General features: G+C 36.4%; 1 protein-coding gene across 3 annotated transcripts in view; it reads left to right on the plus strand.

Annotated features, from left to right (window-relative positions):
* STAG1 (STAG1 cohesin complex component) overlaps window positions 1-26653 on the plus strand; it is a 499240-nt gene that overhangs the window by 418396 nt on the left and 54191 nt on the right. For all 3 annotated transcript variants that reach the window (XM_061427678.1, XM_061427685.1, XM_061427693.1), the window contains 6 exons: window positions 9532-9635; window positions 22735-22827; window positions 22931-23020; window positions 23175-23378; window positions 24378-24448; window positions 25872-25959. In XM_061427678.1, the coding sequence (XP_061283662.1) occupies window positions 9532-9635; window positions 22735-22827; window positions 22931-23020; window positions 23175-23378; window positions 24378-24448; window positions 25872-25959 (650 nt within the window). The remainder of the gene's footprint in view (window positions 1-9531; window positions 9636-22734; window positions 22828-22930; window positions 23021-23174; window positions 23379-24377; window positions 24449-25871; window positions 25960-26653) is intronic.

Consider the following 26653-nt stretch of genomic DNA (forward strand, 5'->3'; position numbering starts at 1 on the left):
AAACCACTAAACCATTCAGGTATGACCTAAATTAAATCCCTTATGATTATACAGTGGCAGTGAGAGATAGATTTAAGGGCCTAGATCTGATAGATAGAGTGCCTGATGAACTATGGAATGAGGTTCGTGACATTGTACAGGAGACAGAGATCAAGTCCATCCCCATGGAAAAGAAATGCAAAAAAGCAAAATGGCTGTCTGGGGAGGCCTTACAAATAGCTGTGAAAGGAAGAGAAGCGAAAAGCAAAGGAGAAAAGGAAAGATATAAACATCTGAATGCAGAGTTCCAAAGAATAGCAAGAAGAGATAAGAAAGCCAAAAATTCCAACATATGGAGGCTGAACAACACGCTGCTGAATAACCACCAAATCACAGAAGAAATCAAAAAAGAAATCAAAATTTGCATAGAAACGAATGAAAATGAAAACACAACAACCCAAAACCTGTGGGACACGGTAAAAGCAGTCCTAAGGGGAAAGTTCATAGCAATACAGGCACACCTCAAGAAACAAGAAAAAAGTCAAATAAATAACCTAACTCTACACCTAAAGCAACTAGAAAAGGAAGAAATGAAGAACCCCAGGGTTAGTAGAAGGAAAGAAATCTTAAAAATTAGAGCAGAAATAAATGCAAAAGAAACAAAAGAGACCATAGCAAAAATCAACAAAACCAAAAGCTGGTTCTTTGAAAGGATAAATAAAATTGACAAACCATTAGCCAGACTCATCAAGAAACAAAGGGAGAAAAATCAGAACAATAAAATTAGAAACGAAAATGGATAGATCACAACAGACAACACAGAAATACAAAGGATCATAAGAGACTACTATCAACAATTATATGCCAATAAAATGGACAACGTGGAAGAAATGGACCAATTCTTAGAAAAGTACAACTTTCCAAAACTCGACCAGGAAGAAATAGAAAATCTTAACAGACCCATCACAAGCACGGAAATTGAAACTGTAATCAAAAATCTTCCAGCAAACAAAAGCCCAGGTCCAGACGGCTTCACAGCTGAATTCTACCAAAAATTTAGAGAAGGGCTAACACCTATTCTGCTCAAACTCTTCCAAAAAATTGCAGAGGAAGGTAAACTTCCAAACTCATTCTATGAGGCCACCATCACCCTAATACCAAAACCTGACAAAGATCCCATAAAAAAAGCAAACTACAGGCCAATATCACTGATGAACATAGATGCAAAAATCCTTAACAAAATTCTAGCAATCAGAATCCAACAACACATTAAAAAGATCATACACCATGACCAAGTGGGCTTTATCCCAAGGATGCAAGGATTCTTCAATATCCGCAAATCAATCAATGTAATACACCACATTAACAAATTGAAAAATAAAAACCATATGATTATCTCAATAGATGCAGAGAAAGCCTTTGACAAAATTCAACACCCATTTATGATAAAAACTCTCCAGAAAGCAGGAATAGAAGGAACATACCTCAACATAATAAAAGCTATGTATGACAAACCCACAGCAAACATTATCCTCAATGGTGAAAAATTGAAAGCATTTCCTCTAAAGTCAGGAACAAGACAAGGGTGCCCACTCTCACCATTACTATTCAACATAGTTTTGGAAGTTTTGGCCATAGCAATCAGAGCAGAAAAAGAAATAAAAGGAATCCAAATTGGAAAAGAAGACGTAAAACTCTCACTATTTGCAGATGACATGATCCTCTACATAGAAAACCCTAAAGACTCCACCAGAAAATTACTAGAACTAATCAATGACTATAGTAAAGTTGCAGGATATAAAATCAACACACAGAAATCCCTTGCATTCCTATACCCTAATAATGAGAAAACAGAAAGAGAAATTAAGGAAACAATTCCATTCACCATTGCAACGGAAAGAATAAAATACTTAGGAATATATCTACCTAAAGAAACTAAAGACCTATATATAGAAAACTATAAAACACTGGTGAAAGAAATCAAAGAGGACACTAATAGATGGAGAAATATACCATGTTCATGGATCGGAAGAATCAATATAGTGAAAATGAGTATACTACCCAAAGCAATTTATAGATTCAATGCAATCCCTATCAAGCTACCAACAGTATTCTTCACAGAGCTAGAACAAATAATTTCACAATTTGTATGGAAATACAAAAAACCTCGAATAGCCAAAGCGATCTTGAGAAAGAAGAATGGAACTGGAGGAATCAACCTACCTGACTTCAGGCTCTACTACAAAGCCACAGTTATCAAGACAGTATGGTACTGGCACAAAGACAGAAATATAGACCAATGGAACAAAATAGAAAGCCCAGAGATAAATCCACGCACATTTGGACACCTTATCTTTGGCAAAGGAGGCAAGAATATACAATGGATTAAAGACAATCTCTTTAACAAGTGGTGCTGGGAAATCTGGTCAACCACTTGTAAAAGAATGAAACTAGAACACTTTCTAACACCATACACAAAAATAAACTCAAAATGGATTAAAGATCTAAACGTAAGACCAGAAACTATAAAACTCCTAGAGGAGAACATAGGCAAAACTCTCTCTGACATACATCACAGCAGGATCCTCTATGACCCACCTCCCAGAATATTGGAAATAAAAGCAAAAATAAACAAATGGGACCTAATTAACCTTAAAAGCTTCTGCACATCAAAGGAAACTATTAGCAAGGTGAAAAGACAGCCTTCAGAATGGGAGAAAATAATAGCAAATGAAGCAACTGACAAACAACTAATCTCAAAATTATACAAGCAACTCCTACAGCTCAACTCCAGAAAAATAAATGACCCAATCAAAAAATGGGCCAAAGAACTAAATAGACATTTCTCCAAAGAAGACATACAGATGGCTAACAAACACATGAAAAGATGCTCAACATCACTCATTATCAGAGAAATGCAAATCAAAACCACTATGAGGTACCATTTCACACCAGTCAGAATGGCTGCGATCCAAAAGTCTACAAATAATAAATGCTGGAGAGGGTGTGGAGAAAAGGGAACCCTCTTACACTGTTGGTGGGAATGCAAACTAGTACAGCCACTATGGAGAACAGTGTGGAGATTCCTTAAAAAACTGGAAATAGAACTGCCTTATGATCCAGCAATCCCACTGCTGGGCATACACACTGAGGAAACCAGAAGGGAAAGAGACACGTGTACCCCAGTGTTCATCGCAGCACTGTTTATAATAGCCAGGACATGGAAGCAACCTAGATGTCCATCAGCAGATGAATGGATAAGAAAGCCATGGTACACATACACAATGGAGTATTACTCAGCCATTAAAAAGAATGCATTGGAATCAGTTCTAATGAGGTGGATGAAACTGGAGCCTATTATACAGAGTGAAGTAAGCCAGAAGGAAAACACCAATACAGTATACTAACGCATATATATGGAATTTACAAAGATGGTAACAATAACCTGGTGTACGAGACAGCAAAAGAGACACTGATGTATAGAACAGTCTTATGGACTCTGTGGGAGAGGGAGCGGGTGGGATGATTTGGGAGAATGGCATTGAAACATGTAAAATATCATGTAAGAAACGAGATCCCAGTCCAGGTTCCAGGTTCGATGCACGATACTGGATGCTTGGGGCTAGTGCACTGGGATGACCCAGAGGGATGGTGTGGAGAGGGAGGAGGGAGGAGGGTTCAGGATGGGGAACACATGTATACCTGTGGCGGATTCATTTTGATATTTGGCAAAACTAATATAACTATGTAAAGTTTAAAAATAAAATAAAAAAAAAAAAAAAAAGCCTTCTTCAGCGATCAATGCAAAGAAATAGAGGAAAACAAGAGAATGGGAAAGACTAGGGATCTCTTCAAGAAAATCAGAGATACCAAAGGAACAGTTCATGCAAAGATGGGCTCGATAAAGGACAGAAATGGTATGGACCTAACAGAAGCAGAAGATATTAAAAAGAGATGGCAAGAATACACAGAAGAACTGTACAAAAAAGATCTTCACGACCCAGATAATCATGATGGTGTGATCACTGACCTAGAGCCAGACATCCTGGAATGTGAAGTCAAGTGGGCCTTAAAAGCATCACTATGAACAAAGCTAGTGGAGGAGATGGAATTCCAGTTCAGCTATTCCAAATCCTGAAAGATGATGCTGTGAAAGTGCTGCACTCAATATGCCAGCAAATTTGGACAACTCAGCAGTGGCCACAGGACTGGAAAAGGTCAGTTTTCATTGCAATCCCAAAGAAAGGCAATGCCAAAGAATGCTCAAACTACCGCACAATTGCACTCATCTCACACGCTAGTAAAGTAATGCTTAAAATTTTCCAAGCCAGGCTTCAGCAATATGTGAACTGTGAACTTCCTGATGTTCAAGCTGATTTTAGAAAAGGCAGAGGAACCAGAGATCAAATTGCCAACATCCTCTCGATCATGGAAAAAGCAAGAGAGTTCCAGAAAAGCATCTATTTCTGCTTTATTGACTATGCCAAAGCCTTTGACTGTGTGGATCACAATAAACTGTGGAAAATTCTGAAAGAGATGGGAATACCAGACCACCTTATCTGCCTCTTGAGAAACCTATATGCAGATCAGGAAGCAACAGTTAGAACTGGACATTGAAAAACAGACTGGTTCCAAATAGGAAAAGGAGTTCATCAAGGCTGTATATTGTCACCCTGTTTATTTAACTTACATGCAGAGTAAATCATGAAAAACACTGGACTGGAAGAAACACAAGCTGGAATCAAGATTGCCAGGAGAAATATCAATCACCTCAGATATGCAGATGACACCACCCTTATGGCAGAAAGTGAAGAGGAACTCAAAAGCCTCTTGATGAAAGTGAAAGTGGAGAGTGAAAAAGTTGGCTTAAAGCTCAGCATTCTGAAAACGAAGATCATGGCATCCGGTCCCCGCACTTCATGGGAAATAAATGGGGAAACAGTGGAAACAGTGTCAGACTTTATTTTTCTGGGCTCCAAAATCATTACAGATGGTGACTGCAGCCATGAAATTAAAAGACGCTTACTCCTTGGAAGGAAAGTTATGACCAACCTAGATAGCATATTCAAAAGCAGAGACATTACTTTGCCAACAAAGGTTTGTCTAGTCAAGGCTATGGTTTTTCCTGTGGTCATGTATGGATGTGAGAGTTGGACTGTGAAGAAGGCTGAGTGCCAAAGAATTGATGCTTTTGAACTGTGGTGATGGAGAAGACTCTTGAGAGTCCCTTGGACTGCAAGGAGATCCAACCAGTCCATTCTGAAGGAGATCAGCCCTAGGATTTCTTTGGAAGGAATGATGCTAAAGCTGAAACTCCAGTACTTTGGCCACCTCATGCGAAGAGTTGACTCATTGGAAAAGACTCTGATGGTGGGAGGGATTGGGGGCAGGAGGAGAAGGGGACGACAGAGGATGAGATGGCTGGATGGCATCACTGACTCGATGGACGTGAGTCTGGGTGAACTCCGGGAGTTGATGATGGACAGGGAGGCCTGGCGTGCTGCAATTCATGGGGTCCCAAAGAGTCGGACACAACTGAATGACTGATCTGATCTAAAGTGTAATAGGAAGCCACTGAAAGATTTTAAACAGGAAAGTTATTTAATCACTTTCGTATTTTAAGAAAAATGTTTTTTGTCAACATTTTTGGAATAGGCAGAAGATCAGTTAGATAACTGTTGCAGTGGTCTCTATGGGAAATGATAATAAAAATACAAAAGATGAAGATAAATTATAGAAATAAAAAGCCCATGTGAGTTTTTAAAATTGTGATAGGAAAGGGACAAAAGAAGGAAGAACAAGGGTGAGAGCAAGCTATATAAAAAGGATGGTAAGAGATAACTGTACACTATAGAAGGCCCAGTAAAAAGGGTGTTCAAGAGAGCTGTGGTTAATAATATCAAATACTGCAAAGGAGGAGAAAAAGGACTGTGCAAAGACCATCAGCTTTAAGTGAACATTTAGGTCATCCGTGACTTTTTAGTGTTTCTTTTCAGTGGTATTAAGGAGAAAAGCCAGAGTTTAAGGTGATAAGATTGAAATTGAGATATGTAAAAAGGTTTCTGAAAATTTAAAAAGTTGTGTAGTTATTTGATAATTCATAGAGCAAACAGCACCCATTCCTTTCTGCCATTGTGGCTGTTTGGCTCTCAACTGTGGCTTAAGGCTTGCTTGTTTTCACTTGTAAATTTCAATTGTTTTGAATTTGCCATATCAAAATGGATGTTTCAAATTATACACTAATAAAGCTGATGATGTTAGACACTGTATAAGGTTGAGTTATTCTTCAACAATAATCTGTATATTTTAGTGTATAAGAGAAGAGTATTTCTATATTTAATAAGGTTTTCTTTGTCCTCATTTTCCACAGAACTTGATTTTTTTTCATAAATAATAGAAAATGCATTTATTGGGTTGGCCAGAGAATTCATTCAGGTTTTTCTGTAACATCTTACAGGAAAACCCAAACAAACTTTTTGGCTGACCCAGTAGTTCATAGTCTCGTCACTCCTTTATCCCCAGCCAAATGTCAAAAAACAAGAAATTCTAGAATCATAAAGTAGAAACTTTGATTGTTTTATTGCATGGGAAGTTTTTTCATATTATTAAGCATTGAATCAGAGAGTATAAATGGAAAGCTGAAGCTGTTTCTGTGGTTTTACTAAGACAAGCTAAAGTTCATGTGTTTTTCCTATCAGTTAAAGTGTTAAAAATTATTGAATTAAGATGTACATACATATTCCTGTTCAGGATGATTTTGGTATAGAGTAAGGGATAAGATGTAACGTCTTTGCTTGTCTTTTCGTTGGTGTTGCCCCAGTTTACTTTGAAATAATCAATATAGACGTCTCAGCTTCCAAAGCTTCTTATTTTTTCTTTATGCCTAGTTCTGTCTCTATAATCCCCATATCTATTGGTCTTCTTTTTTTAATTTGTCTTTAGCATAAACATGTATACAGAGAAAAGAACACAAGGAAGGAGACAAAGATAAAATTAAACTATTCAAATTAGTTTCAAAATGTTTTAAGATATATATATATAGGAATGAATTCAATAAGAAAAGTACAGAATCAGTATGAAGAAAATCATAATGTTTCATTAAATAATGTCAAATATGATCTTATAAATGAAGAGTTATATCATGTTCCTGGCTGGAAAGATGATTAAAATGTCAGTTCTTCCCAACATAATGTATAATTTTCTTAAAAATACCAGTTCAAATTCCAGTGCATTTGAGAGAGTTCTGAAAGGTGAGGTGAGAAAATGAACTAAGCATAATGATTTTAAAACTTACATAGACTGAGTAAAGTAAGTCCAACAGAGAAGACAAATATATGATATTAGGTATATGTGGAATATTCTTTTTAAAGGGTGCAAATGAACAATCTGCAAGACAGAAATAGTTACAGAAGCAGAAAACAAACATGGTTACCAGAAAGTTGAGGCGGATGGATTGGAAGATTGGGATTGGCATATACACACCGCTATATATAACATAGATAACTAATAATGGCCTACTGTATAGGACAGGAAACTACTTAGTACTCTTTAATGGCCTATATGAGAAAAGAATCTTAAAAAAAAGTGGATATATATATGTGTATATATATATATATATATGTGTATATATATATATATATATATATATGGCTCACTTTGCTGTACACCTGAATTAACACAACACTGTAAATCACCTATACTCCAATAAAAATTAAAAATTAAAATTTATGCAGAATTTCATGCATATGTTATAAAGACAGTATAGCATAGTGCTTAAGAGCATAAACCTTGAAGTCAGACTGCCTGCGTTCATATCTTGGGTCTACTACTAATTGAGTAGTTTGAAAAGTTATTTATAACTGTGCCCTACATATAGAAAATACTTAATAAATTGTTTGCTACTACCTTTATAGTAATTAGAAATTTTTAGGGAAAAGCATTAGATAAGGGAAATTTGTTCAACTAAATATTCAAATTAGTTGAATTAAGTTACACATTAAGGTATATTATAACATTATAAAGTTGCTATAATCAAAACAGCATGGCTTTATAACACTGAAACTTAAGAATCCAGAAATATTAATAGATCAAAGTATATAGGAGCATCTAAAACATGTTAAAAGGTGACATTTCAAATAAACCAAGGAAAGCTGATTTTCTTCAACAATGGTGGGGGCATCATTGAGTGCTCCTCTGGTGGGAGTAAACAGACCCATACCTGATATTAATACTATCAGCAGAATAAATTTCAGATAGATAAGAGATGTAAAAGCAAGCAACAGAAACAGAGAAGAAAATACACTTCTTTGATCTCTGGGAGAAAGGAGCTCTTTGAAAGCAATGCAAGAAACCCAAAAGACTTTTTTCTTTTTAATCTATATGAGATGATAGATAATAGCTAAACTTAACTATGGTGATCATTTCACAATGTAAGTAAATTAAATCATTGTGTAGTACAACTGAAATCTGTATGGTATTGTATGTCACTTATCTCTCAAAAAAACAAATAAATAAAAATCCTGGAAAGCAAAGAGAGAAATCTGAAAGTCAGAAAACAAATCAGTATAGATATGACTCTGTAAAGGTTAACTATTTCTGACAAAATATACCATGAGGAGTTCTAAAACCAAAAGAACAAACTGTGAGAAAATATTTGCATCATTTAAGACAAAGTTAATGCTACTAAAATATAAGAATCCAAGAAACGTGTATAACAATAGAAAAGTTAGTAGAGAATAAACAGAAAAATCTCCAAAAAAATTTAATAAACAAGAAAATGCACTCCACTAATTATGCAGGAGCAAAATAAGAAATACCACTTTAAGTGATTGGATTGGCAAAAATTAAAGGAACTTATAACATCCAGTGTTGGCAGGGATAAAAGGAATCAAATATTGTCATCATTGCAGTTGGAGGTGTGGATTGCAGTAAGTAACCTTATTGATTTGTCAGTACCAAGATTTTAACCTTTGACTCATTATTCCCTCTCTTGACATTTATTCTGCCGAAATAGAAGTGTTAGTTACATAATGTGTGTATTTATGATACTTGTTATTGAATTTTTTATAAATGTGACAAGAATTTGGGGAAAATTTGAGTGAATGTTAATAGAGCAGGTTGGATAAACTGTGAAACACAAACTATGTAATAACTTGTAATTATTTAAGGTAATTATTCATATACGTCATATCACTTGAAAGATACTCAGAATCTATTAATTTTTTTTTTACTAAAAAAAGAAAAATATATGTAAACTTTGAAATGATATAGAAGGAAAATTTTGGCATTGCCCAATTCAGAAGTATGATATTACGAGAGATTAGGTATTAGAAGAAACCAGAGGTTGTCCTTTTTTTCTTTACTTTGTGTATCTCTTTCTTATTTGACTTATGACAGATACATATTATTGAAAAGATAAAAAGGACAAAGAATAGAACTTAACCTTAGTCTTTAAGTAATAGTTTGCAGGTTTTTTTTTATATTGTGTGCATTTTTGATATGTGGCTATTATAAAACTATCTACTTATGCTAATGTGTTTTGTTTGACTTTAGCAATGTCCGACCGTCAGGAGAGTGCTCTTATAGAGCTCATGGTTTGTACAATTCGTCAAGCTGCTGAGGCACATCCTCCAGTGGGAAGGGGTACCGGCAAGAGAGTAAGTTGGCCTTTCATACTTTTACCAGACCCACTTCCACAACATACATCTTAAATTAACAGGATTAGAACTAACAATAGAAAGGTCTTAAGATAACAAGATTAGTCAGAAGGTTCTTGTTAAGGAGAAACATGTCCTCAACCAAGATACATTGTTATATTGACTAAGACAAAGCAATGTAGAAAAAGTTTGTCCTTTTCTCCTCCTTGAGAGCCCCTGACCCCTTCTTCCTCAAGGGCTCTGGACCCCTTCCTCCTTGAAGACCCCAGACTCTTTATCAACGTTCCTAAGGATTAGATCTTTCATTGTTATTCCAGATGAATTGAGATGATCACAGATGGAAAGACTAACTCTGGTAGTGTGAAGAAGTAGGCAATTCCCTTCCTCTTCCCCACCCCCACCCCCGCAAAAAAAGGAATGAAACTGGAAAAAATATCAAAACCCATATCAGGGCTCTGGAAATTCACCACAGATTTAAAAAAAAAAAAAAATTGAGAAGTATTTCTAGGCATATCTTAGAGATATTGTAGGTTGAGTTCCAGACTACTACAATAAAGCAAATATTGCAGTAAAGCTAGGCACATGATTTTTTTCTTTTCTCAATGCATATAAAAGTTGTATTTACACTATACAATAGTCTATTAAGTGTACAACGCCTTATGCCTAGAAAAACGATGTACATACCTTAATTTAAAAATACTTTATTACTTAAAGAAAAACACAATAATCTGAGCTTTCAGAAAGTTAGAGTCTTTTTGCTGGTGGCAATTTCTTAAAGTTAGACAATGATGAAGTTTACCTCATTGGTGGACTTTTCCTTTTGAAAACTGGTTCTCAGTAGCATGTAATGCTGTCTGATAGCATTTGACCTACAGCAGAAGTCTTTCAGAACTGAAGTCACTCCTCTCAAACCCTGCCACTGCATATCAACTAAGTATGTGTCATATTCTAAATTCTTTATTGTCATTTCAACAATCATCACAGCATTTTCACCATGAGTAGATTACATCTCTAGGAACCACTTCCTTTGCTCACCCATAAGAAGCAACTCCTCATCTGTTAAAGTGTTTGTCATGAGGTTTATACATATTCAGACTCCACTTTGAATTCTTTCTCTTGTTATTTCCTGCACATCTGTAGTTTCTTCCTCCACAGAACTCCTTGTATTTCTCAAAGTCATTCATAAGAGTTGAAATCAACTTCTTCAAAAATCCTATTAATGTTGATATTTTGACCTCTTCTCCTTGAATCATGAATATTTTTAGTGCCATCTAGAATGCTGAATCCTTTTTAGAAAGTTTCCAATGGACTTTGCTCAGATTCATCAGAGGAGTCACTGTCTATGGCAGCTATAGCCTTACAAAATTTTTCTTAACTAGTAAAACTTGAAAGTCGAAATTACTCCTTGATCCATGGGGCTGCAAAATGAATGTTGTGTTAGGCGGCATGAAAACATTATTCTCTTTGTGCATCTCCGTCATTACTCTTGGGTGACCAGATGCATTGTCAGTGAGCAGTCATATTTTGAAAGGGATCTTTTTTTTGAGCTGTAGATCTCAACAGTGGGCTTAAAATACTTGCCAAACCACCAGCTCCGGGAGTTGGTGATAGACAGGGAAGCCTGGCATGCTGCAGTCCATGGAGTCACAAAGAGTCAGACACGACTGAGCAACAGAACTGAACTGAAACCACATTGTAAACAGATGTGCTATCATCCAGACTTTGTTGTCGCATTGATAGAGCATAGGCAGGGTAGATTTAGCATAATTCAAGGGCCCCTTGATCCGTGGGGCTGCAAAATGAATATTGTGATAGGCAGCTCATAGCTCAGTTGGTAAAGAATCTGCCTGCAGTGCAGAAGACCCAGGTTCATTTCCTGGGTTGGGAAGGTCCCCTGGAGAAGGAAATGGCAACCCATTCCAGAATTGTTGCCTGGAGAATCCCATGGACAGTGGATCCTGACAAGCTACAATCCATGGGGTCGCAAGAGTCAGACATGACTTAGCGATTAAACCACCACCATCAAGGAGCCCTAGAACTCTCAGAAAGGCAAATGAACATTGGCTTCAGCTTAAAGTCACCACCTGTATAACTATGAAAATCCTAGGTGGCATTTTCTTTTAATATAATGCTATTTTATCTACATTGCAAATCTTTTGTTTAGCGTAGCCACCTTCATTACTTGTCTTAGCTAGATCTAGATAACTTGCTGCAGCTTCTGCATCAGTACTTGCTGCTTCACCTTCAAGTCTTATGTTAGGGAGATGGCTTCTTTTTAAATCTCATGAACTAGATTCCAACGTTTCTCTTGGAGCTTCCTCACTTCTCTCAGCATAGAATTTAAAAGAGGGCCTTGCTTTGAATTAGAATTTGACATAAGGAATTATATATCTGGTTTGCTTTTATCAGATCACTAAAGCTGATTCCATATCCTCCATAAGGGTTGTTTCACTTCGTTATTATTTATGTTTTCACTGGAGTAGCACTTTTAATTTCTTTCAAGAACATTTCCGTTGCATTCACAGCTTAGCTAACTGTTTGATGCATGAGGCCTAGTTTCTGACCTGTCTTAACTTTCAGCACTCCTTCCCCATTAAGCTTAATCGTGTCTAGTTTTTGTTATTCAGTTGCTAAGTCATGTCACACGCTAGTAAAGTAATGCTCAAAATTCTCCAAGCAAGGCTTCAGCAATACATGAACTGTGAACTTCCATATGTTCAAGCTGGTTTTAGAAAAGGCAGAGCAACCAGAGATCAAATTGCCAACATCCTCTGGATCATGGAAAAAGCAAGAGAGTTCCAGAAAAGCATCTATTTCTGCTTTTTTGACTATGCCAAAGCCTTTGACTGTGTGGATCACAATAAACTGTGGAAAATTCTTCAAGAGATGGGAATACCAGACCACCTGACTTGCCTCTTGAGAAACCTATATGCAGATCAGGAAGCAACAAGTAAGAACTGGACATGGAACAACAGACTGGTTCCAAAGAGGAAAAGGAGTATGTCAAGGCTGTATATTGTCACCCCGCTTACTTAACTTATATGCAGAGTACATCATGAGAAACGCTGGGCTAGAAGAAGCACAAGCTGGAATCAAGATTGCCAGGAGAAATATCAATAACCTCAGATATGCAGGTGACACCACCCTTAGGGCAGAAAGTGAAGAGGAACTAAAAAGCCTCTTGATGAAAGTGAAAGAGGAGAGTGAAAAAGTTGGCTTAAAGCACAACATTCAGAAAACGAAGATTGTGGCATCTGGTCCCATCACTTCATGGGAAATAGATGGGGAAACAGTGGAAACAGTGTCAGATTTTATTTGGGGGGGCTCCAAAATCACTGCAGATGGTGATTTCAGCCATGAAATTAAAAGACGCTTACTCCTTGGAAGGAAAGTTATGACCAACCTAGATAGCATATTCAAAAGCAGAGACATTACTTTGCCAATACAGGTCTGGCTAGTCAAGGCTATGGTTTTGCCAGTGGTCATGTGTAGATGTGAGAGTTGGACTATAAAGAAAGCTGAGCACCGAAGAATTGATGCTTTTGAACTGTGTTGTTGGAGAAGACTCTTGAGAGTCCCTTGGACTGCAAGGAGATCCAACCAGTCCATCCTAAAGGAGATCAGTCCTGGGTGTTCTTTGCAAGGAGTGATGCTGAAGCTGAAACTCCAATACTTTGGTCACCTCATGTGAAGAGTTGACTCATTGGAAAACTCTGATGCTGGGACAAATTGGGGGCAGGAAGAGAAGGGGACGACAGAGGATGAGATGGCTGGGTGGCATCATCAACTCGATGGACATGAATTTGGGTGAACTCTGGGAGTTGGTGATAGACAGGGAGGCCTGGTGTGCTCAATTCATGGGGTTGCAAAGAGTCGGACATGCCTGAGCAACTGAACTGAAGTCATGTCCAAGTCTTTGAGACCCCATGGACTATAGCACACCAGGCTTCCCTGTGTGTTTGCTCAAACGCATGTCCATTGAGTCTGTCATGCCATCCAACCATCTCGTCCTCTGTTGTCCCTTTCTCTTCCTGCCTTCAGTCTTTCCCAGCGTCAGGGTCCTTTCCAATGAGTCAGCTCTTTCATCAGGTTACCAAAGTATTAGAGGTTCAGCATCAGCCCTTCCAATGAATATTCAGGGTTGATTTCCTTTAGGATTGACTAGTTTGATCCCCTTTGCTATCCAAGGGACTTTGAAGAGTCTTCTCCAGCACACAGTTCAAACACATCAGTTCTTTGAGGTTCAGACTTCTTTATGATCCAACTCTCACATCTGTCCATGACTGTTGAAAAACTCAGAGCTTTGACTATTCGGACCTTTGTCACCAAACTGATGTCTCTGCTTTTTAATATGCTATCTGGGATTTCTTTGGAAGGTATGATGCTAAAGCTGAAACTCCAGTACTTTGGCCACCTCATGTGAAGAGTTGACTCATTGAAAAAGACTCTGATGCTAGGAAGGATTGGGGGCAGGAGAAGAAGGGGATGACAGAGGATGAGATGGCTGGATGATATCACTGACTCGATGGACGTTGAGTCTGGGTGAACTCTGGCAGTTGGTGATGGACAGGGAGGCCTGGCGTGCTGCAGTTCATGGGGTTGCAAAGAGTCGGACACGACTGAGTGACTGAACTAAACTGAACTGATCTAGGTTTCTCATAGCTTTTCTTCCAAGGAGCAAGCATCTTTTAAAATCATGGCTGCAGCCATCATCCGCAGTGATTTTGGAGCCCAAGAAAATAAAGTCTGTCACTGTTTCCATTGTTTCCCCATATATTTACCATGAAGTGATATTACCAGATGCCATGATCTAATTTTTTGAATGCCGAGTTTTAATCTAGCTTTTTCATCTTCCTCTTTCACCTGCGTCAAGGTTTTGATTTACAGTGAGAGATGTGTGATGAAGCTTCTTTTCACCTGAACACTTAAGAGGCTTATTAGGGGTTAGTAGGGTTATTAATTTTAATATTGTTGAGTCTCAGGGAGTAGGGAAGCCTGAGGAAAGGGAGAAAGAGGGGAGAACAGCTAGTTAGTGGAGCATCAGTGAGACACAGCATTCATCGAGTAAGTTCCCCATTTTATATGGGCATGGTTTCTGGCACCCCAAAACAAGTTAAGTGGTAACATCAAAGATTGTTGTTCACACCAGAACAAATCTAATAGTAATGATGAAAAAGTTTGAAGTAGTGCCAGAATTACCAAAATGTGACGCAGAAACACAAAGTGAGCAAATGCTACTGGAAAAATGGCACCAATAGACCTGCTTAGACAGGGTTGTCACAGAGTTCCAATTTGGTGGATTTTTTTCTTTAATGCAGTATCTGCAAAATATAATGAGCTGTGCTTATATTCTTGAAAAATTGCTGAAGCTTCAGTTTAAAGCTGTAGGGGGCTACAGCCTTTGCCTAGGATTACAATGTACACAGCCCACAAGCTTGATTGGTGACATCTCTAATTTTACCAGAATGGCACTGTATGCAAAAACCAGCATACAATTGCTGTCAGAGAGAAAAGGCTCAATATGGGACAAGAGGGAAAAGTCTACAACTTTGTCAACTAGAAACGAAAGAAACACATATAAGAGAAACTTTCACCTGTGACATTCAGAGATTGTATCTGCAATTGGTAAGAATAGTGGACCAGCCAAGAATCTAACCATAAAAATACTGGAAACAAGAAAACAGTAAAAAGTTTAATAAACTCTTCATACATCCCTGGCTGATTGGGAAACCTGAGAAAACGCAACAGAAAATAAAAATCAAGAAAACTGACTGACTGAACCTTGAATGTGCTCCCTGTGCCACAGCAAATCAGGTCTCAGAGAGGAGTCTTATAAATTTGAAGCATTTGAACACAATCTCTGCCAAATCATTGGCTAACCAGTGATATGTTGAAACACAGAGGAAACTTCCAGAAAGACAGGTTAAAAAAAAAAAAAAAGTAAAATTCCAAACAGAAACCATCTATCATGGGAGAGAGAAAGTTACACAGTTTCAATTAAAGATTAATTTGTTAAAGTGAAACTTAGGAAAATAACTTTGAAATACATAGCTGTTACAAGATACCCCAAAATGTCTGCTTTTCTAGAAAAATTGGAGCCATGCCAAAAAAAAAAAATGACCAGTATAGTGTGAACATACTCAGGGGGGAAAGTAGACAATAGAGATGATTTCTCAGGGGCTTCCCTGGTGGTCCGGTGGTTAAGAATCCACTTGCCAGTGCTGGGGATACTAATTTGATCCCTATTCAGGGAAGATCCCACATGCCACAGAGCAACTAAGCCCACATGCCTTAACTACTGAAGTCTGAATGCCTAGAGCCTGTGCTCTGCAGCAAGAGAAGCCACCACAATGAGAAGCCCATGCACCACAATGAAGAGTAGTCCTGACTTACAACCAGAGAAAGCCCACGTTCAGCAGTAAAGACCCAGGGCAGGTTAAAGAAAATTAAAATTAATTTAAAATTAAAAAAAAAAAAGCTTAGAAACAAGAAATGACTTCTCTATAGGCCCAATTGTTGGATTTAACAGATACTTCAGAGCCCTTTTTATAAATGTATTCAAAGACTTATAGGAAAATATGTTCAGAGAATTATAGGAAAATATAGTAACAAGAAATAAGGAGTGAGTAATTTGTTTTTCAAATGCTAATTTATGAGTTGAAAATTACAATAACAAATTTATAATTTATTAGATGAGCTCAACAGATTTTAGATGACAGAAGAAACAGTGAACATGAAAGATATTCATTTTGAACAAAACAGGGAAAAAGATGAAGAGAAATGGCAGAGCTTAAGAAATGTGTGAAACAACATCAAGTGCACCAGATTTGTATAATGGAGTCCTAGAAAGAAAGGAATGAGAGAAGGAGACAAGAAGGAAAACATTTAAAGGAATATTAATAATTGCCAGAGACTTCCCAAATTTGGTGAGAAATATTAATCCACAGATCCAAGAAATTTTTAAAAAACCCAAATAGTGTAAACACAGGTCACATTGTTGAAAGACAAAAATGAAAAATCTTGAAAGCAGCAAGTGAAAAAGAACTAATGTGGAGGACAGCAGCAATAGGTTTAATAGTTTGACTTATCAGAAACAGTTAAGGCCAGAAGACAGTAAAATGACAGTCACCAGAAGACAACAAAATTGCCAACCAAGAATTCTAAATTCAGTAAAATTATTTTACAAGTATGAAGGTGAAATGAAAACATTCCTATATAAACAAAGATTGAGAGACATATTGTTTAAAAGACCTGCCTTTGAAGAAACACTAAAGACGAAAATCCTTTAAGTTGTAAAGAATGGAAACCATAATCCACAGCAAGAAATAGAAAGTACTAGAAATGATAAATATGTGGGTGGACATAAACGGCTGTGTAATTTTTAAAGGGACATGAGATTATTTTAAAGCAATAGTACTAGCATTGTAGTGTTAAGATTGTAATACATATAGACATGTGACAATAGCACAAAGAAGGGTAAAGGAAATAGAACTCTCTTGGAGTAAAATTGCTGTATTTTGTTATGATTAATTCATTATTAATTTGAAGTTGTTTGTAATAAGTTGAAGAGCTATTGATATATTGTAACCTCTAGAACAACCTCTCATACCTAAAAAAGGAGAACAAAATCAACAGAGAAGTTCCAGTTGCATGCTGAAGAATGTTTAATTGCAAAGAAGACAACAAAGAATGAAAAGAGGGGAGGAAAAAAAGATACATAGATAACAAATAGCCCAGTGGCTGATACAAATTTAACCGTATTAATAATTTCGTTAAATATGAACATAGGGCTTCCCAGGTGGCGCTAGTGGTAAAGAACCTGCATGCCAGTGCAAGAGACTTAAGAGACACAGGTTTGAACCTTGGGTCAAGAAGGTCCCCTGGAGGAGGTCATGGCAACCTGCTCCAGAATCCTGCCTGGAAAATCCCATGGACAAAGAAATCTGGAGGGCTATAGGGTTGCAAAGAGTCAGACATGACTGAAGCGACCTAGCACACCCACATGAATACAGGAAAGATTCCAAAAAGTAAAGACTGAGAAAAGTAGTGACTGGGTACGTAATGATAATAAGCGATTATTGTTTAATATTGGAGATGTAAAGTCTGTTCTTGCATCTTCATCTGTTAAATACATACTTAAATATTAGGGGTGAAATGATATACCAACAATTTGCCTTAAAATGCTACAAATGGGGAAAAAAAAACTTAGAGAAATTGATGAAGCAATGACAGAATGTAATTTTGACTGACAGCCCCTTTGGGCTAATTTCTTGTCATTTTGACATACTACCACTTTTTGAGTGCTTTCTTTTAGAGCAAAATGTTCCAGGCTCACTTTCTTCCTTTACTGCTTATATTAGTAATCTATTGCTATATTTAAAAGAATTGCAGTAGTTGTCCCTTATCCATCATTTCTCTTCCCAAGTTTTAATTACCAGTCAACTATGGTCCAGAATATTAAATGGAAAATTCAAGAATAAACAGTTGATAAGTTTGAAGTTGCATGCTATGCTGAGAAGCATGGTAAAAATTCTGACATCCAGCTTTGTCTCTCTCCATCCTATCCGGAACATGAATCATATCATTGTCAAATGTACTCCACCAGTTAGACACTTCTTATAGGTTACCAAATCTGCTATAATAGTGTTGCTGTGATTGTGTTCAAGTATCCCTTATTGTACTAAATATTGACCTGAATGCACAAGAGTAGTGATGCTGGCATTTTGGATATGTCAAAGAAAAGCCATAACTGCTTCCTATAAGTGAAAAGATGAAAGTTCTAGACTTAACAGGAAGAGAAAAAAATATGTACTGAGTTTGCAAAGATGTTCGTTAAGAATAAATTTCTGTCTGTGACATTGTGAGGAAGGAAAAGGAAATTTCTGTTTGTTTACTGTCATACATCAAACTGCAAAAGTAATGGCCACAATACTTGATGAATTCTTAGTTAAGATGGAAAAGGCATTAAATTTATATAAAATATTTTGAAAGAGAGAGACCACATTCACATTTTATTGCAGTATATTGTTATAATTGTTCTGTTAGTTACTGTTGTTAATCTCTCACTATGCCTAATTTATCAATTTAACTTTAACATAGGCATGTTCGTGGTGGTAAAAAACATACTATATCAAGGGTTCAGGGCAATTAGCAATTTCAGACATCCACTAGGCATCTTCGAATGTATCCCACACAGTTAAGGGGGACAACTGTACTCCAAACTTCGAGGCTTAAAGGAATAAGTATTCATTGTCTCATATAGTTTCTGTAGGTCAGAAATTTGTGAATGACTTGGCTGTTTTTTACTTTAGAGTCTCTCGTAGGGTTACAGTTAAGATATAGCCAGGGCCTTAACCTCTGGAGTCTTAATATTAAATTTGCTACTTCCATAATGGTTTAGTCACATGATTGGTAAGTTAGTGTTTATTGTTGGTAGGAAGCCTTAGATCCTTACCATGTTGACCTCTTAGTAGTACTGTTTCAAGGCTGCAAGCCTCCCCCAGAATGAATGGTGCAAGAGAGAATAAAGTGGACACTTCTATGTCTTTTATGACCTCAAAAGTCATATAGCATAATTCCCACAGTATTCTTTAGGTTACACATGTCAGCCTTATTCATTTTTGGAAGAGATTCTATTAAGGGCATGAATACTAGGAAACCAATGGTCTTTGGGGACCCACGCTGTAGGCTACATTGCCCTAGAATAGGAATCTCCCACGAGCGCTAGTTCCTTTTGATAGAGAGTGATATGTTAAAATCAAAATCTTGTCAATAAAGATCAGTTCAGTTCAATCGCTCAGTCATGTCCGACGCTTTGCGACCCCATGGACTGCAGCACGCCAGGCCTCCCCATCCATCACCAACTCTCAGAGTTTACTCAGATTCATGTCCATTGAGTCAGTGATGCCATCCAACCATCTCATCCTCTGTCATCCCCTTCTCATCCCGCCTTCAGTCTTTCCCAGCATCAGGGTCTTTTCCAATGAGTCAGTTCTTCACATCAGGTGGCCAAAGTACTGGAGTTTCAGCTTTAGCATCAGTCCTTCCAATGAATATTCAGGGTTGATTTCCTTTAGGATGGACTGGTTGGACCTCCTTGCAGTCCAAGGGACTGTCAAGAGTCTTCTCCAACACCATAGCTCAAAAGCATCAATTCTTCGGCACTCAGCCTTCTTTATAGTCCAACTCTCACATCCATACATGACTACTGGAAAAACCATAGCTTTGACTAGATGGACCTTTGTTGGCAAAGTAATGTCTCTGCTTTTTAATATGCTATCTAGGTTGGTCATAGCTTTTCTTCCAAGGAGCAAGTGTCTTTTAATTTCATGGCTGCAGTCACCATCTGGAGTGATTTTGGAGCCCAAAAAAGTAAAGTCAGCCACTGTTTCCACTGTTTCCCCATGTATTTGCCATGAAGTGATGGAACTGGATGCCATGATCTTTGTTTTCTGAATGTTGAGTTTTAAGCCAAGTTTTTCACTCTCCTCTTTCACTTTCATCAAGAGGCTCTTTAGTTCTTCACTTTCTGCCATAAGGGTGGTGTCATCTGCATGTCTGAGGTTATTGATATTTCTCTTGGCAATCTTGATTCCAGCTTGTGCTTCATCCAGTCAAGCGTTTCTCATGATATACTCAGCATATAAGTTAAATAAGCAGGGTGACAATAATACAGCCTTGACGTATTCCTTTCCCGATTTGGAACCAGTCTGTTGTTCCATGTCCAGTTCAAACTGTTGCTTCTTGACCTGCATACAGGTTTCTCAGGAGGCAGGTCAGGTGGTCTGGTATTCCCATCTCTTGAAGAATTCTCCCAAGCTTGTTGTGATTCACTAAGAATACTCATTGTCAATTGGTTATCATTTCTTCTAGGCACCATTGGTATACAGAGCTAATAAATACATATATTTATATATATACATTGTGCTTAAATCATGCATTCATATTAATATTTCTGACTTAAATTTAGCATAACAGAGTTTTTACCTCTTTGATTTTGTTTTGCGTCTTTATTTTTTGGAAATACATAAAAAATTTACTTTGTTAAAAAATCAGAATGTTTAGAGAAGTCTTTTAAATCCTTCCCTCTATACTCCTTTTCTACCTGTATCCAATTTTATTTGTTTTTTTTTTATCTCTCCTTCAGTGTTTCATTTTGCAAATATAGATAAATACATGCACAAATACAGGTGCATGTACTTTTATTCTCCATCCTCTTCCCTTTCAATCTCCTATCTGTATAAAAGATAGCATATTATATATGGTGTTCTGTACCTTATATTTTCATTTAGCAGTATATCCTGGGTATTACTACATAACTTTACTTGCAGATTTTTTGTATTTTCTTATGTCTGAATAGGATTTGTTTTGCAGATATACTATTGAGAGTCTTTTTGGTTGTTGCCAGTCTTTTGCTAGATATAATGTGAGGTGAATAATCCTGTATCATTTCATACTTGTACCAAGTTTGTTGGTGGGGTAGATTGCTAAAGTAAGATACCTGGGGCAAAGAAAAAAAGTGTGTACGGTTTTGTTGGATATTTTGAAATTCCCCTTCATAGGTATTATGCCATTTTTGCTCTCCCATCGAAGATTCCGTGAGGATTAAATAAATTCATGTACATAGAGTGCCTGACACAATGACCATTTAATTGAAGATAGCTATTACCCTAAAATCAATATCCTTAGACCTTCATTGTCTAATGAATTTCAAGACTTCTCAATATTCTAAATACATTTCTATATACATATACATTTCATTTTATATGTAGCCCCTTTAATTATTTTGTGCAAAACCAAGCTTGACACTTTGTGGTAGAGCATTCCAAAATATTTGTTTTAAGAGGTTGAAGAACAGTTGTTGTTCAGTTGCTCAGTTGTGTCCAACTCTTTGAAACCCCGTGGACTGTAGCACGCCAGGGTTCCCTGTCCTTCACCATCTCCTGGATCTTGCTCAAACTCATGTCCATCGAGTCGGTGATGCCATCCAACCACCTCATCCTCTATTGTCCCCTTCTCCTCCTGCCTTCAGTCTTTCCCAGCATTGGTCTTTTCTAATAAGTCTGCTCTTCACATCAGGCGGCCAAAGTATTAGAGCTTCAGCTTCAGCATCAGTCTTCCATTGAATATACAAGGTTGATTTCCTTTAAGATTGACTGGTTTGATCTCCTTGCTGTCTGTGCAAGGGACTCTCAAGAGTTCTCCAGCACCACAGTTCAAAAGCATCAATTCTTGGATGCTCAGCCTTCTTTTTGGTCTAACTCTCACATCCATACATGACTACTGGATAAACCATACCTTTGACTATACAGACCTTTGTTGGCAAAGAAATGTCTCTGCTTTTTAATACACTGTTTAGGTTTGTCATAGCTTTTGTTCCAAGGAGCAAGCGTCTTTTAACTTCATGGCTGCAGTCGCCATCTGCAGTGATTTTGGAGCCCAAGAAAGTAAAGTCTGTCACTATTTACATTGTTTCCCCATGTAATTGCCCTGAAGTGATGGGACCAGATGCCGTGATTTTATTGAAAAGCAATAAAGCCCCTGAAAGAACAATTAAATAGGACATCCTATTCTTTCATATGTTGTCAGACATTGAGGTTTACATTTATAAAGTAGCAGTTTATATTGGAATGTTTCTGTCCTGTAAAATCATTCAAAATTATGGTGGCATATTCCTTCAAACTGCAGAATACTTTGGGAAAGTAATTATCCTCACTGAGCCTGCATTTTAATGTTTTATTTTTGGAACCACCTATGGTTTAATTTAGTTGAGTACAGGTTAAGGTGAAGGGCTCTAGTCTGCTCAGTGACCACAGGCTATACCCCTCTGTCTCAAATATTGTAACTGGTTTTTTAGAAATGTTTTTGTTTTGATCTAAACAAGTAATAATTTATCTAAAATAAGTAACTATTTAATAAAGGAAGAGTACATGTTTATTAGTAATTTGAGTAAAACTAGATACATTTATTTTAGTCATTTGTTAAGCTTTTCTGCAAATTCTGTTAAATTATCTGCCAGTGCTTCATCATCTTTGTAACAGTCTAGATTTCTAAATTAGTACATGACACTTATTCTTTACACATGTAAATTTATTTCTAGGTGCTAACTGCCAAAGAAAGGAAAACTCAAATTGATGATAGAAACAAATTGACTGAGCATTTTATTATCACACTGCCGATGTTGCTGTCAAAGGTACAGTTTCCATTTTCAGTCTTGTGATAGTATGCCACCAAATTTGCTTTACTACACTATACTATTAAAGTAGTTACATGTTTTTCTTTGCTTCTTCTTCTAGTATTCTGCAGATGCAGAGAAGGTAGCAAACTTGCTACAAATCCCACAGTATTTTGATCTAGAAATTTATAGCACAGGTAGAATGGAAAAGGTAAGAAACTATAAAATTGAAATTCTACTATTATAATCTGTTTTATTACCTGGATTATTTTATTTTCATGTAATTTATAGGCTTATTATGTGACAGATGCTTAGTTTTGTTTTTTGTTATTAATCTAAATATCATAGTTTTTTTTCCTCTGCAGCATCTAGACGCTTTATTAAAACAGATTAAATTTGTTGTGGAGAAACATGTGGAATCAGATGTTCTGGAAGCCTGCAGTAAAACCTATAGCATCTTATGCAGTGAAGAGTATACCATCCAGAACAGAGTTGACATAGCTCGAAGCCAACTGATTGATGAGTTTGTAGATCGATTCAATCATTCTGTGGAAGATCTATTGCAAGAGGTTGGTTTTAAAGTTAATGTATACATATAATAATTTTGGCTAATAATTATTCAAGGTAGCTGAGTTTGTAAATTTTTCCAGTTTAAAAATGAAATTTAGTAGAATTCTCTTAACCGTTTCACAGCCTGGCAGCATTATTGCAGTTCATTTTATAAAGATCAGCCTTAGTTACACTTTATTTTTATTTTAAAAAACCTGTTTCATAACGGGCAGATTTTTTGTTTTTTTCTTTTAAGGAAATTCTTTTTAAGGCCAGCTTTTTAGCTCATGTTTATTTCATCTTCTATTCCTGGAATCTAATTTGCATTTTAATATTACTGAACTATTATGATGTACTAGTGAATAGAACATGAAAATAAAGTGTGCTAATAAAGAATGGCTGCTCACCAGTGGTGTGCCTAGGAAAGCAGCAAGCACCTCCAACTGGTTACTTTTATGATTATTTCTGTGATTCCTGAGTGTTGCCATCTTCCTTCAATCTATATAAGGCAACCTGGAATTCCCACAGCTTTGTATGTCCTGACACCCAGGCTCATAGGATTTCTTTTTAATCCCTTTAATCAATTTTCCCCTATTTTTAATTTTAACTTTTAATTTTTTAACCTGTTTTAAAATTTTCCTTGTGATTTTGCAGTTACACATGTAAGTGACAGTCAGTAAAATGTTTGAAATAACCATTAAAATCTTTAAAGTATATGTCCTTCCACTCCGCAGTTGCAAGGAATTTATCCTAAGGTATTAATCTGAAAAGGGTACAAAGTCATGTTTATGACATTGTTTAAAATGCAGAAGTGGTCATCTCTGGGTTTTGGACTTACAGGTGTTTATTTTCTGGTATTTTGCTTATTTGTACTTTATCATTTACCAACAGTGAATATGTACTTTTTGTATAATTTAAAAGAATTTTTCTTTATATGGTATGTATTAATACACTTTCATGTGAATTTGAGGATGAGTAAAATTTATGGTAGTGAGGTGCTATCTGCTTTCTGTTTATAGGGAGAAGAAGCTGATGATGATGATATTTACAATGTTCTTTCTACATTAAAGCGGTTAACCTCTTTTCACAAGTATGTCATTTTATTTAAAGTAGATTTAGTGAATATCCTATATTAGTTAACATAAAACAAACTGATTGTAATGTTTAACATCTGAGTAACAATGGGAAATTTTAGAGAAATATTGAGATCTAAATATTTTTATTATTCAGATTTTCTCAGGATAAATTTTGCGTTATTTGATTACTTACGGAGTAAGATTTATCTTTCAGCATGGTGAATATACACTGTACACTGTAAAAACTTGAAGATAATTAGTTTTATTAACAAATTAGATGGGCTTATTCTGTAAGCTAGAGTTTTGTAGGTATAATTTTCAGTTCATAGATCTTAGAAAGCTTGCTAAATAAGAATCACAATTTGACAAAAGCCATAAAAGTTATTTCCATATGCTTTTTTCCCTGAATTGTTCTTGTTTGTCTGTTTATTATTGTGTTCTTACTGTGTAGACAGAACAGTTGGATTTGAGTAAGGTAAAAAGGTTTCATATCAGTGAAATAGGTATCGTTTTCAAATTCTACTTTACATATCCGTTGTAATGAGACATGCTTATCTTCTCCATAAAGAGGGGGAAGTAAAATTTTGTTGTGAAAACGAATATTTAGGTATAGCTCTTACTTTAATGAATACTTCAGAGTTATTTCAAAAGCACTGTCTAAAATCTAAGCCTTTTCTATATACACAAGTACATTTTTAGAATTCCATGGAGAAACAGACTCATATCTGAAAAAATATTTTGACATCTGAAAATAAAAGTTGACAACCAGTGTCAAAACTCCTTTTCAAGAAAATATTTTGATACTTGAAAATAAAAGTTGACAGCCAGTAATCATACTGTTTTTAGTAGTAGAGCTCATGAGAATTTAGTGTCAGTCTTACCTCATTCAGAAGTCCTCAGCCCATATAGACAGCTGCACTAAAGTTTTTGAACTGTGCTATATTTCCCTTACCCTGACTTTGTCTTTCATGTCTTTTGTTATCTCTGTCTTGTGATGATTACAGATCTCTTTCAAAAATACGCATGTATTTATACTTTGAGATTATAAATGAATTTGTTTAAATATGCTTTAAAATATACTAGAAAGAATGGTAACTTAAACATATGAAGTTTTATTATTATTGACTTCTCTTAATGAATTCCTAATATCAGCGTCTACTCTTTTTCTCTACCCACCTCTGTCCTCTTCTCTCCCTCTCATTCCCCTCTTCCCTCTTTTTTTCGTTTCTCTCTCTCTCTCTCTCTCTCTCTCTCTCTGTCTCTCCCCCTCTTTCTCTTTTTCCTTCTAAGTTTGGAGACTTGAACATTTCCTTATGGAACTTTTACACTTCTACTGGAAAATGAGATTATGTTATTTTCCCCCACTGAAACTGAGCTCAACAAATTTAAACTTTACTCCACTCTAGAATAAAGTTAATGCATCTTTGTTTATTTTAGCGCTCATGATCTCACAAAATGGGATCTATTTGGTAATTGCTACAGATTATTGAAGACTGGAATTGAACATGGAGCTATGCCAGAGCAGGTAGGAGTTTATCATTATTCCTTCCATGTCGTTTTATTTATTTATTTGCTTATTTATTTTGGCTGTGCTGTATCTTAGTTGCAGCTTGCAACTCCATTGCAGGATGCATATGGGATTTAGTTTCCCAACCAGGGATCAAACACAGCCCTCCTGCATTGGGAGCACAAAGTCTTACCCACTGGACCACCAGCAAAGTCCTTCTGTGTCATTTTAGAAAGCTAAGCTTTTCTGAGATCATGTAGGATTATCAAAAGCCTTTCATGGAAACATAGTTGACCATGAAAGGCTTTTGATAATCCTACAACTCTTAAATGCAGCCACCTCCTTTGAGAATTATCACCTTAGTGATTGAGTGTTACAGATAGGTATATTTTACCTTCAGATTTGAACAGAAAAAAAAAGAAAAAGTTTGCTATAATGTAGCAGAAGTTTAATATGAATAATTTTGAAGTAAGTATTGTTGCTCTTTTAGGGAAAATACCATTAATTAATCTAGAAGCAATTTCAAAACTTGATCAATGTAATATAATGAAAATTTCTGATCATGCGTGTTTCAGGCACTGTTCTAGATATTGATAAGAGTAAGCCTTAGATATGGCTTAGTTTTTGTGGAGGAATCATAGTTAAATAAGTTTAGAAGCTTTTAGCAGATTTTAGACTTTTTTGTATTTATATGTAAGTTGGAGTGAAAAAG

This window comes from Bos javanicus, chromosome 1, assembly GCF_032452875.1.
Source record: "Bos javanicus breed banteng chromosome 1, ARS-OSU_banteng_1.0, whole genome shotgun sequence".
Taxonomy (NCBI): Eukaryota; Metazoa; Chordata; class Mammalia; order Artiodactyla; family Bovidae; genus Bos; species Bos javanicus.